General features: G+C 58.9%; 1 protein-coding gene across 1 annotated transcript in view; it reads right to left on the reverse strand.

Annotated features, from left to right (window-relative positions):
* UBTF (upstream binding transcription factor, RNA polymerase I) overlaps positions 1–12,836 on the reverse strand; it is a 31,985-nt gene extending 19,149 nt beyond the window's left edge. The window contains exons 1-18 of the mRNA XM_014956470.1: positions 12,623–12,836; positions 9,264–9,439; positions 8,453–8,536; positions 7,611–7,766; positions 6,778–6,842; positions 6,056–6,185; positions 5,429–5,539; positions 4,983–5,116; positions 3,849–3,990; positions 3,448–3,489; positions 2,598–2,711; positions 2,248–2,403; positions 1,653–1,808; positions 1,299–1,409; positions 1,127–1,215; positions 760–949; positions 485–532; positions 191–259 (exon numbers count right to left, since the gene is read on the reverse strand). Coding sequence (XP_014811956.1) covers positions 191–259; positions 485–532; positions 760–949; positions 1,127–1,215; positions 1,299–1,409; positions 1,653–1,808; positions 2,248–2,403; positions 2,598–2,711; positions 3,448–3,489; positions 3,849–3,990; positions 4,983–5,116; positions 5,429–5,539; positions 6,056–6,185; positions 6,778–6,842; positions 7,611–7,766; positions 8,453–8,536; positions 9,264–9,439; positions 12,623–12,680 — 2,031 coding nt within the window. The 5' untranslated portion in view covers positions 12,681–12,836. The remainder of the gene's footprint in view (positions 1–190; positions 260–484; positions 533–759; positions 950–1,126; positions 1,216–1,298; positions 1,410–1,652; positions 1,809–2,247; positions 2,404–2,597; positions 2,712–3,447; positions 3,490–3,848; positions 3,991–4,982; positions 5,117–5,428; positions 5,540–6,055; positions 6,186–6,777; positions 6,843–7,610; positions 7,767–8,452; positions 8,537–9,263; positions 9,440–12,622) is intronic.
* Between the last annotated feature and the right edge of the window lie 75 nt (positions 12,837–12,911).

Below are 12,911 nucleotides of genomic sequence, written 5' to 3' on the forward strand. Positions count from 1 at the left end.
CAAAAATCAGACCAGGGTGGGTTTGAGAACCGATTTGGAGAGGGCTTATTGTCTCAAGGATCATGCAGGTGGCAGAGAGCACCAGGGACACCTCGAGGTCTGGGTCCCCCCCTTGGGATGCCCTCCCCCCCACACACACCAAGGGAGGAGGGTGCTGGGGGGGTCCCCAATACGCTTGGACTCCACTCACCGACTTGGACTGCATCGTCGGCTTCATCTTGGGGTTGGGGCCCCGGATCTTCCCTATGCTCTTGCGTTTCTGCACGAGAGGAAGGGGAGAACACACACAAATCAAAACCATTCAGAGCTGGAGGGTTCCAGTTTGGCTCCTTCCCAGCACCCAGCACAGAGAAAACCCCACCACCGAGCTCCTACGGGGGTGAACCCCTTTGTGGGGGCTCTCCTGAGCTGGGCTCGTCCACCCCACACAACCCCAACCTCACCCAGAGCTCCCCCCAGGACCCTCCCCCAGGTGGATACTCACGTTGGAAGTGTGTTCCTTGTAGGCAGCCCGCTCCTGGGGCGAGAGGCTCTGCGGAGACAGGGGAGAGGGGGTCAGGGCACAGGGAGGAATGGGGAAGGTCTAGCCCCCTCCTCACCTATAATTTTTAAAGACTTTATAAGTTACAAAATGACAAAAAAGGATCTGGAGATGGTGGTGGCCCGGAGGGAGGGTGTGAGTAGAGATCACACCAAGCATCCCCAAGGACATCCAACCCCCACGTCCCCCCCCGCTGGGTTTCAGGGTCCAATTCTCACCTTGAGCCAGATTTCGAGGTGCACCTTGTACTGTTTCTGCTGCTCTTCTGCCAGTTTTTTGTAGTGGTCCTTCTGGCCCTGGGAGATGCGCTGCCAGCGGCTGCCGATCTCCACCATCCGCTCCTTCAGCGGGAGGTGGTTCAGCTCCCCGTTGGACAGCAGCTCCTGGGAGAACTTCTGGTAACCGTTCCTGCAAGGAGGGGGGGAGAGTGCAAAGACAGGATCAGACGATGCCCATAGAGAACCGGGGTGTCCACCAATCATCCCACCGTGGTCCAGCCCCGGTTCCTTCCACCCCAAGGGCTGCTCCAGGCTTTTTTGTCTCATCCCAATCCAACTTTTCAGGCTCCAGACCCCAGGTACTCACATAGGAGGTTTCTTTGGCTCTCCCTGGAACTTCATTTTCTTGGCGGAGTTGGTAGAGCACGGAGGGGCCCGCATCTCGCTCAGCTCCCTCTGAGCCGGAGGAGAGAGAGGAGTCAGGGAGACAGGGGCAGTGACGGGGGCACGATGAGGGGTGGGGAGGAGCAGGGACCCACCTCGTATCGCTTCTGATCCTCCGCCGCTTTTTTGATCCACATCAGCTTCTCCTTCTTCTCCATGTTGTTCCAAGTGGCCTCCATGGCCTTCAACGCCTTCCCCCGGTCGTTCTGCAAGACAGACACCCCCCCTCTCGCCATGTTATAGATGAACCCAAGATGAACCCAAGATGCCAGGGGGCTACCATCGGACCACAGGACACCCACTCCCTTGCTGTGACCCCTGTCCTCCCCGTGGCTCCCAGCCCCAACCTGTCGCCTCGGGTGTGAAAGCCAGGGAGAAGGTCCCAGGCAATTCCTGCTGGTGGGGAGGGATGATCCCAGTTCCAGCTCCTTTCCTGGCCCACTCCTCACCTTGAAACGAGCCAGGTAGTCTCCGATGACGCTCTGTTGCCAGATCTCCTCGGCCGTTTTGGGCGATTCGGGCAGCTTTCCACGCTCCTCTTTATCTGAGCCGTGTTTTTTCTCTGACTGTGCCTTCATCGCCGCCTCCCGCGCTTTGTACTTGGCCTGTGGAAGGTTCACAGAGGGGGTGAAGGGACAGTTATGGACCCCCTCCCAGGAACAAGCCCCCGGCCACCAAGCAGCAGGACGCTGCAGCTTCCCTCCGGTGCCCCCACCACGCACACCCACATCTCAGGGCTTTCCCCTCACCAGAAAAAAAACATCAAAACAATCAAAAAACATTCTTAAACTGCCGAGTTTTGACCCACCAGGTCACAAAAGGGAGATGGCACAGCTGGTGGCACCCATCAGTGCCAAAAGCCATGCCTGGGTGATGGCTCGCCAGAGCTGTGATGCTCCTGGGGACAAGTGTCCCCCAAACTGCAGTGCCTGGGGGTGAGCAAATCCCCCTGAAGCAGGACAAGGACAGGGAGCGTCCCCCTGGACTCCCGGCGATGGCCAACGGAGACAGGGATGGAGGCAAAGGGTTGGAGATGGTACCAACCTTCTTCTTCTCGGAGAGGTCATTCCACATGCGGGCCAGGAGCCGGGTGAGCTCGCTCTCTGACAGCTCCGGCCTCTCCTCCTGTAGCTGCTTCCGCTTCTCCTCCGAGAAGATGAACATGGCGGAGATGGGCCGTTTGGGCTTCTCTGAGCTGGCCTGCAAGAGGGACACGGGGCTGTGGGTGGGGGCGAGCCCACAGAGGGACCTGCCTCACACCGGTGGCCTTCAACCCCAGGAAAAACATGGTGAAAGAACGAAGGAATGAAGCCCTGGAAGCACCCTGAGATGCCAGCAACCCCATCCCATATCTCTGCCATGTGCTGCCCCATCTCCCCACTTGCCGCTCTCACCTTGCCCGTCTCTGGTGAGGACTTTTTGGATGCTGGACTCGTTGCCCCTTTCCGGTTGCTGCCCAGCATCTTCTCCTCGCCTAACACCCGCTGCTGCTCCTCCTCGGGCAGGCTCTGGGTGGCACAGAAGGAGAGACACCATTAGATGGCCCAACGCTAACGAGGCTTTGATGCAATCAGGGGGTAAAGATGCTGGGGAGGGGGGGAAATTAATACCCTCAGTTGTCCTGATCCCAAAGCCACCCCAGTCAGGGCCACCATCAGACCCTGGGCAAGCCTGGGAGTCCCCACGCCTGTGTCACCCCTCCTCACCAGGCAATGTCACTCCTCCCCAACCCCATCCCCTCCCTGGCTCAGTCTCATCTGCTTCCTCTCTGCAACGGCAGGGCGGGCAGGTGCCCGGATCCGGGTGCACCCTTGGGTTTTCCACCCCCCCTTGCCCTTTGCAGCCACAGCCGGGGCCGCGTCACGTCCGCCCCGGGGACCGAGCGTGACGCTGGGACGGCCTCGGTGCGGCTCCCCCCACCTACGCCCCGGCCGAGGGAAGGAAGCGAGAGACTCGCTGCCGCCTGCAAAGCCACAGCTGACAACAGCAACCCCCCCCCTGCTCACCCCCTGCCTCCCCACCTCCCAGTGCCCAACTGGAAGACACTGGGTCAGGCATTAGGGCAGCTGGGGAAGGGCCAAGACCCCACGGACATCTCTGCGCAGCACCCATGGCTGGGTCCAGCCAGGTTTTGGGGGGAGCAGAATGGGGCAGCATCAGTGCAGCCCCTGTTTAACCCATCTCAGCCCCTGGCGAGGGGTCTTTCCCCACATTTGGGGTCTCCAGCAGCCCTCCATCACTCACCTCCAGGAAGCGGAGCAGCTCGATTTCGTAATCTTTCTTTTTCTGCAGGGAGATGGAGATGAGCAGTTACACAGAGATTCCCTCACCCCATCCCTGCCTCACGCAGTCCCCAACCCGGCCTCAGCCCCCTGGGCAGCAGCATCCTCCACCCAGACCCTCTGCTGGTCCCACACACACGGACTGGGGAGACAGAGGACCAAGGGAGGTGACCCAGGACCTCTCGGTGGTCAAGATGATAAGAACCAGCACTGAGGAAAGGCAAGGAGCTCATTTCCAGCGAGATTTGTAGCCCAAATCTTCCCATCCTACTCCTCCCTTCTGACAGCCCTGCTGCCCTTCTGCCCGCCTGCCCACCCGTCTGTCCATCCTGTCCACCCATCTGTCCATCCCAGGACACTCACCTGATCACACTTTTTGTGGTACGCGTCCTTTTCCTTCTGGGAGAGCAGCTTCCACTGCTGGCTGCACAGCACCATCCGCTCGGTGCTGGGCACGTCTTTCATGTTGGCCATCAGCTCTGCGCAGTACAGGGAGTAGCTATTCCTGCAACCCACGGAGGGACCCAGCATGAGGGACAACCCACCTTGCTCACATCCCCTCTGCAGAGCTGGCTGGGTGCTAAAAACCCCCCAAGACCCCCCCTTACTCCTCGGGGAAACCACAGTGAAGTGCTGTGCCAGAGGTGTCTGCATTTTAGGGATGCTGGGGTTGGATTATGCCCTAACCTGGAGCATCACGATTTTAAATTGGAAGAAACAAGATTCAGCTTAGATCTCAGGAAGAAATTTTTTACTATGAGGGTGGTGAGACACTGGAACAGGTTGCCCAGGGAAGTTGTGGATGCCCCATCCCTGGAAGTGTTCAAGGCCAGGCTGGATGTGGCCTTGAGCAACCTGCTCTAGTGGGAGGTGTCCCTGCCCATGGCAGAGGGGTTGGAACTAGATGATCTTTGAGGTTCCTTCCAACCCAAACCATTCTATGATTCTATGATCACCATAAACTTTGCTCAGATTCTCCACGAATGTGTATTTAACGTATATTTAAGGACAGTTTAAAGGTGTCATCAACAGCCCATGCTACCAGAAAACGATGCTCTCAAAGCCAGGCAGAGCCACAGTTTCCTCTTTAGCACGAACCCAATAGCTTGGAGAGGGGACACATTGCTCACAGCCGAACGTGGAGGGACAGTACTCACGGAGGGGGCTTTGTGGGTCGGCCATCAAACTTGTCCTTGAGCTGGCGCTCGGCCTTGGTGAGGGTGGAGCGGGTGATGCCCTCCTCGCTGATGTTCAGCTCGGGGTGCTTCTGGATGTAGTCCCGCATGATCTCCTGCAAAGGAGGGAGAGCTGTCAGCAGAGGGGCTCTGATCCCCGCTTGGCTGGGGGCCGGAGGAGGAGGAAAGAGAAGCCAACCATCGCCCTAATCATCTCCCCAGGGATTACTTCTCCCTTCCCCAAACAAACGTCGCTGGAGGAGGCAGTGCTCAGACTCACTGACACATTGCTCACAGCCGAACGTGGAGGGACAGTACTCACGGAGGGGGCTTTGTGGGTCGGCCATCAAACTTGTCCTTGAGCTGGCGCTCGGCCTTGGTGAGGGTGGAGCGGGTGATGCCCTCCTCGCTGATGTTCAGCTCGGGGTGCTTCTGGATGTAGTCCCGCATGATCTCCTGCAAAGGAGGGAGAGCTGTCAGCAGAGGGGCTCTGATCCCCGCTTGGCTGGGGGCCGGAGGAGGAGGAAAGAGAAGCCAACCATCGCCCTAATCATCTCCCCAGGGATTACTTCTCCCTTCCCCAAACAAACGTCGCTGGAGGAGGCAGTGCTCAGACTCACTAGGGACCTGCAGGGATCTGGCTGAACCCCCACGCTGGCTATCGGGTGAGGCTGGCTAGCCCCAGGTGGCTAGTGGCCGGGAGGCAGAGTGGCTCAGAGTGAACGTAGGGACGAGTGTGGAGGGGGAACGGGTGAGGCTGCTCCCTACCTCGTACTCCTTCCGCTGTTCCAGGGCCTTATGAATCCATTTCAGCCTCTTTTTATCCGAGAGTTGAGACCACTGCTTGCCCAGCGACTCTTTCACCTCCTTCGTGGTGGCCTGAAAACCCAAAGCCAGAGGTGAGGGCAGAGGGGTAAAATCCAAAAAAATAAGAAGAGGACAAAAAAATTTTAAAAATAAAAATTAAAAAAAAAAAAAGGCAAAAATAGTGTGAGCCGCCGTCTTGGACCAGTGGCACCCAACTTGGGGCCACGGGGCGGCTACGAGCCGAGCTGGCGGCCAGGGAAGGGGGTGTGTGTGAGTGTGGGGCTTGGCCAGAGGTGGGTGTCTGTGCTGGAAATCTTTCCTGCCCTGACTCAGGCTGTGGTCACCCCTTCAACTTGCAGGCAAAAAAAAAATAATACTGGGGTCTGTCTGTATCCCCCGGAGCCTCTTCCAGATGTGCAGAGCCCTTTCTTACCTCCGTCCAGACTGCTGGGAGCTCCTAGCGGTGTCTTCCATCCCGTTTCCCCCCTCCCAACCCCTAAAATGCTTCTCTCCTTTCCCCCTCCTCTCCCCCCAGCAGCGGGGTCCAGGACCCCTTCCACACTCACGCTCACACGCACTCCCACCCACCGTACTCACATCTGGACGCACTTTCAAGTAGATCTTCTTCTCGTGGTTGTACCACAGCTGTTGGGGGGTCTTGGGTTTTTCAGGGACGTCGGATTTCTTGGCGTTCTGGATGAGATCCGGGTGATCTTCCCTTTACCCGGCAGGGAGGCAGGGAAGGGAGAGCGTTACGGAGGTCGCAGGTGGAAGGAGAACACCCCCTAAATCTCTCCCACTAAGGGGTAACCATCACTCCATGGGCTCAGTTACTGGGGGAGGATCCCCAAAAAAACTGGAGGGTTTTAGGAATGATTTGAGTTTGCCCCTCCCTGGGGGAGCATCAGCTACAAGCTTCCCCTTTACTGGGCCGGGCTGGGCTGCATCCCTGGAGCACTGGGAATGCCAGGAACTACCTGGGTCACAGCAACCACGTTCAAAGGGAAGGTCTGGGGGGAACAGGGTGGTCGCTTCAGGCTCCTGCCCTCCCCCTTGCAGACCCTAACCCCTAGAGTGTGGCTGCTCCTCCGCTCTCTCCCCGTCCCCGAGTCTCCCAGCTGCAGGGCTGCTCCCAGAAAAGCTGCTCCCAGCTTTTCCTTGCTCTATTATTTTTTTTCCATCATCCCCCCTTCCACTTTCAAGCCACAGCGCCCATCGGGGCTTCCTCTGGGAGCTACACACAGGAGGGGAGACTGGGTCTGCCTGGGGGTGGGGGTGCTCAGGGAAACACTGGGGGGCTGCCTGCTCACCTGAACCTCGCCAGGTTCCTCTCAAACTCCTGTTTCTCTCGCTGGAAGTCCTGGATGTATTTCATCTGGGGACACAAAGCCACCAGGATGGTGGAGAGGGACATCAGCACCGGGGAACAGGCAGGTAGATATATATCCCTGTTGATTGGGCACCCCCAAAGGGACTCGAGGGCTCTCCAGCCCATCAGACTGGTCCTGCAGCTCCCAGCTGAGGTTTTCCAGCTGCCCAAGGATTTGGAGGCAGGATCTCTCCTCTCCCTACACCCAAGCAGCCCTGGGCAAGAGGGCACAGCAGGACTTTGTGGCCTGGACCTTTCCTGCCGGTGGCAAATCCACCCAGACCGAGAGTTGGGGCACCCAAAATGCCTGTCTGGGATCTCCAGGCTCTGGCCAAGCCCAGGGCCACCTCCAGAGCCGGAGATGGGCAGCTCTTCTCCTTCCAGCATCTCGCACAGCTGGGAGAAGATCCTGTCCCTCCATCCCTCGCTCGGACAGGGCGGCCACGACGGAGCGTGTGATTTAACCCCAGTGTTTAAACACGGATCCACCCAACAGCAAAGTCACCATCCAGGTCCGTCTGGAAGAGACGGACCAACGGATGGACCCAGCCAGCCTCCACCCCACGGATCTTGGGAACCAGGACAGGAAAAGGAAGGGAAGTCTTACTGGTCTGACGGGACTAAACAAGCACCCGGGCTTCTCCCATCGAGAACCTGATTAACCCTCACCAGGCAGAGGCTGGGCTCTGCTGGTTTTACTGGGAGAGCTGGGCAGGCAGAGCCCAGCACACAGAGGCAGCCAAGGGGCTTGCTGACTCTCCCCCCTCCCCATACCTTTTTCTTCTCAGGAAGCTCCTTGTATTTCTTGGACAGGATCTTGGTGAGATCCAGGTTGCTCATTTCGGGGTGAAGCTTGGCATATTTGGCCCGCTTCTCCATGAAGAAGCGGAAATAGGGAGTCAGGGGCTTCTTGGGGAAGTCGGGGTGTTTCTGGGGAGACAGCAGAGGGGCAGACACTGAGCGTGGAGCCGGTGGCACCATGAAGGGCACAGGCAAACCCCACGGGCTCCCAGTTCCCCCCCAGTACTGGGGGAGACCTGCCTCCATCCAGCCCTGCTGGTGGTCCAGCTCCCTGAGATGGGAACACCCCGGCTTTGCAGGCAAGGGGGCGTGGGGAAATGCTGGGAACAACGCTCCCTTCCCCAGAACAACAATATCCCAGGGCTGGGTATCTCGGGAGCAGCCTCCAGCCATCCAGAGCTGTTGTGCCTCAAGAGGGGAAACTGAGGAAGGAAGAGGGGACAGGATCCACCTCCCGGTGGCACAGCATCGGCTGCCCCGGGGCCACAGGGCCCAAAACAGCACCCCACCCGACCCGGCAGGCCAGGAATAGGACGGCAGCTTCCCAGCACCCCCCCCCAGTGCTAAACTTGGACGCAGGCTGCCAGCAATACGGCCGGCCATATTAAATGTACCCTGGACTTGGCCCGTGCCCAGCGCCCGCGGCCTCCGGAGCCTTGGGCAGCCGGCCGCGGGGATTACGGGCAGTGAGGTGCCTGCAGGGGCTCCAGCAGCAGAGCCACGAGGGTCTGGGGTACCACACAAGTGACAGCCCCCCGTTTCCAGGGAAGGGGGAGGTCCCCCTTTAGTGCCCGACCCCAATTCCTGCCCGATACCTTGAGCTTTTTGCCCTTGTAAGGATTCTTCACATGCTCTTCGGCGTCCATAATGAGCTCCGTGAGGGTCCGAAACTTCCTCACCTGTGGAGTTAACGAAGGGCCAAAACTGTGAACAGGCTGCGGGCAGGGGACAGGGCAGATCCCTGCTCTGTACCGCAGAAACCCACAGGGTTTCATGATGCCACTGCACAAACAACCCATCCCCACACCTCCGAGGGGTTGACAATGCCACCAGCAGTGGGGTGGCATCGGCACTAAGGGCCGAGGACTCGGGGCGTTGAATTTGAGTGATTTAAACAGCCCTGGGAAAAGCCACAGGATTCTGGGTCCCTCTGGACCCTTCAAGGAGCCCTCATGCAAAAAACCCGTCCCCACATCTCTGAGTGGTCAACGATGCCACTGGCAGCGGGGTGGCATCAGCACTAAGGACCGAGGACTCAGGGCGTTGAATTTGAGTGATTCAAACAGCCCTGGGAAGCCACAGGATGCTGGGTCCCTCTGGACCCTTCAAGGAACCCTGGGAGGTCACCGGGATGCTTGACTCCTCTGGACCCTTCAAGGAGCCCTGGGAGGTCACCAGGATGCTCAGTCCCTCTGGACCCTTCAAGGAGCCCTGGGAGGTCACCAGGATGCTCAGTCCCTCTGGACCCTTCAAGGAGCCCTGGAAGGTCACCAGGATGCTCGACCCCTCTGGACCCTTCAAGGAGCCCTGGGAGGTCACCAGGATGCTCAGTCCCTCTGGACCCTTCAAGGAGCCCTGGGAGGTCACCAGGATGCTCAGTCCCTCTGGACCTCTCCTGCCGCTTACCTCGTTAGAAATCTCCATCCACTTCATCTTGCACATCTCCCCCGAGAAGTCCTTGAAAGCCACTTTCTCCCAATCCAGGTGGGACTCGGTGGTTTTGAACTTGCTCCCGTCGTTGGAGGGCAGGTTATTCTTCATGCACTCCAGCAGAGTCAGCATGTCCTCCTGCGACCAGCGGTCTGAGCGGCAAAGAAACAGGCTCAGCAGCAGCGACGGGCAGGAGGACACGGGGACTACAGCTCCCGGCGTGCAGCTCCGGACCCCGCACGCCGGGACACGTAATCTCCACACGCTGCCTTCTCCAGACGGAAGATCAAAAGGGACGTGGCTGCTTCCATCACCCTCCAGCAACTTTTCTACGGGCCAAAAACGATCCCGGGCAAAGCTAGAAAATCCACTGGGTGCAAACCAGAGAGACTCGCTCGTCCCAGCACGCCATCAGATAAGGCGATGGCCCTGCAGAGCAGAGGGGTATTTCCTACGGGAGCAAAACCCTGCGGAGCAAGATGGGAACGACGTGCTCTCCAGCCAAGGAGGAAATGGGAAAACCCCCTTTTTAAGTGGAAAAGAAGTGTTCGGAGCAATGGGAAACCCCCCGGCGCTGCTTTTCCTTCAATTTGGAAGGAATTGCCATCACCTGAGACCTAGCTCCATGTTGACCTCTGCCAAGGTCAATGCTCAGATACCACAGAGCTGGGGTAGGGGGGGAAGCAGAGCCCAGCACAACCCCCCTTGTCTCACAGCGGGGTCCCTGCCGGTGCAGGGGTGATGGTTATGCCACCCTAATGTCCCCCGAGCTGCTGGGAGGAGCATCCCCAGCTTCCACCCGGACAAGTTGCCGGGATGGTGGGACGAGCACGTGGTGAAGCCAGGGAGCCCGGAGGAACAGGGATGGGCAGCAGGAATGATATCCCAGCAGCCAAGGGCCCATCCAGCACTGGTTTTTTTGGGCTGCTTCCTCAGCAGGGGAATTCCACTGCCAGGCTGGGGAGAGGAGCCCCGGGTGCTCTGCAAACACGGGTGGCCCTGGGGACAAGCAGCGGGTCCTGGGAGCGGAAAGAGAGGTCCCCTAGGGACGGGCTGGAGGAGGAGCAGAGCCCCAAGTCGCACGCCCACGCAGCCCTGTCTGCTCCAGCAGGGGATGGGCACACAAGCCCATGGGCTCCTGGCCACGGGACCGGCTCCCCACGGTGTCCCCAAGCCACGTCACTGCCAGGACAAAGACAAGGGCAGAAGGACCACAGAGCATCCCGGTGAGATGGGGACAGTGCAGTCCGTCATGGATTTCAGGGGAGCATCTCTCCCTGCACCCCCAGGAAGGAAAAACAAGCCCCTAGAAATACTTCTCCCTCTGCTCAAACTCATCACGCATGAAACCACCACCTCTGCCTCCACCTCCTGACTCCACATTGGTCCACAGAAGGGCAAACCCCCCCACCCCGAACCCCAAATCCGAGCCAGAGATGTTAAAGGACACGTGGGACCCACAGCCAAGGAGGGGGAGCACAGCCAGGACCTGTCCCTCCACCCCATTTCACCTCCTGGACCAGGCTCAGGAGTCAAGGCTCGAACAGTTTGGGATCTGGACGGTCTCCATAATTACCTCATCAGCACCGTTAGGGATTAATTGGCAGAGGGGAAAGATGGAAAGAGCCCCCCCATAAAGGAGGGAGCCCAGGGACTCAGGACACATCTCCACACTCCCAGCTTCAGAGCCCCAAAATGTCACGAAGGGCAAAAAGAGATGGGAAAGCCCTGGTCCCTGCAGTGCCTGGAGGGACACAGAGCTGTGGGGAGAGCACCAAGCTCCAGATGTTTTTTTTCCTGTTTTTCCCCCATCCACTTTCCAGACACCCCCCACCCCTGCCCATGCAAGGACCAACGAGGCAGAATCAGGCCGTGAAGCTGGTGCCAACTTTACTTGCAGAAATCAGGAGAAATAACCAAAAGCAGCACGGCCAGGAAAACCAAGTAGAGATGGAAAAAGGGACGACACCCCCCACCCCAAAACCTGCCCCCCATTGACAAGCCCCGTGCCTCAGTTTCCCCCTTCCAACGCAGCAACGCTGCAAGACCTTTGGCCCTGCGTGACGCACAACCCCACACCAAAATAACCACAACCCACAGAAATACATTAAAAAACTGTGGAAACCTCCCAAAAGCTGCACCGGCAGCGGGGTGGGGACCCCATGCTCGGTTCCCCCCCATCCCCTGCCCACATCCCACCAGCCGGGGTTTGCCGAAAAATGCCAGAATTGCGGATTTCACCCGCCAAGATGAATGGGGCTGCCTGTGCCCTGGGACCGATTTATCCCCAGCTCTCCTGGCATCGGCCGGGCCGGGTCTATATTAGGAAAGCTGCCCCGGTGTAATTAAATCCAGCTCAAGACCCGGCGAAGGACACGTGCTCCGGCCGGGTTCGCGCGGGGCAACAACAGACCTTTGGCCCTGCGTGACGCACAACCCCACACCAAAATAACCACAACCCACAGAAATACATTAAAAAACTGTGGAAACCTCCCAAAAGCTGCACCGGCAGCGGGGTGGGGACCCCATGCTCGGTTCCCCCCCATCCCCTGCCCACATCCCACCAGCCGGGGTTTGCCGAAAAATGCCAGAATTGCGGATTTCACCCGCCAAGATGAATGGGGCTGCCTGTGCCCTGGGACCGATTTATCCCCAGCTCTCCTGGCATCGGCCGGGCCGGGTCTATATTAGGAAAGCTGCCCCGGTGTAATTAAATCCAGCTCAAGACCCGGCGAAGGACACGTGCTCCGGCCGGGTTCGCGCGGGGCAACAAACCCACTGCAGCAAGGGAGGAAAAACGGGGGGAGATCGGGGGGTGAGGAGCACCAGATCACCCTCCTGGGGGTTTCCCAGGGGGGACACATGGGGAGTTTCTGGGGTAGCAGAACCCTGCTGCCCAAATAAAACCAAATAAAACATAAAACATCCTTTTTCTTTTTTTTTTTTTCCTCCTTGTTTTCCTCCCCCTTTTCCAATAAAAGCTGAACCTCTGATGTCATCCCCGGGGTCTGGAAGCCGGAGGCCCAAGGTAACGGCTCTGGCTTTTAATGCAGCCCAGATGTGAGCAGGGAAGGCAGCACCTCTATGTGCCAGCTTCCCCCCAAAGCCCCCCAAACCCTCCCAAAACCTCCCCCAAACCCTCCCAACACCCCCTCCCCAACCAAAAAGAGCATCATCCCCGCTGCTGCAAGCTGGAGGGGCTGCCGGTGCACCGGTGTGAACCATCCGTACACTCCGGGATGGGGAAGAAGCCAATGCCCCATGGCAGGGGTATCCCCCCGGGAATGGGGGGTGTGGGGGGGTGTCTGCGGTGGTGTTGGGGGGGGTTCACTCACCTTGGTTTTTGGGAGCTGTCATTTCCAAGTCTGCAGGGCACTCGGCTTCGCCGTTCATCCTCCACCTGCCTGCGCCCACGCCGGCTCCCTCGCGTCCTACCCGAGATCACTCAGCTCTGCAAAGCAGAGGGAGACCCCCGCTAGGCAACCCCCCCCAATGCCTGGGGGGGCACCCCAACCCCTAGCGAGGGGTGGGGGAGGCTCACCCAGCTGTCCTTTCCCCCTCCCCAAGATAAACGAGGTGCTGGGATCCACCCCACAGCCAGCCCTGAGAAATCTGGGGGGGCTT

The sequence above is a fragment of the Calidris pugnax genome, unplaced genomic scaffold, assembly GCF_001431845.1.
Source record: "Calidris pugnax isolate Ruff unplaced genomic scaffold, ASM143184v1 scaffold167, whole genome shotgun sequence".
In the NCBI taxonomy this organism is placed as follows: Eukaryota; Metazoa; Chordata; class Aves; order Charadriiformes; family Scolopacidae; genus Calidris; species Calidris pugnax.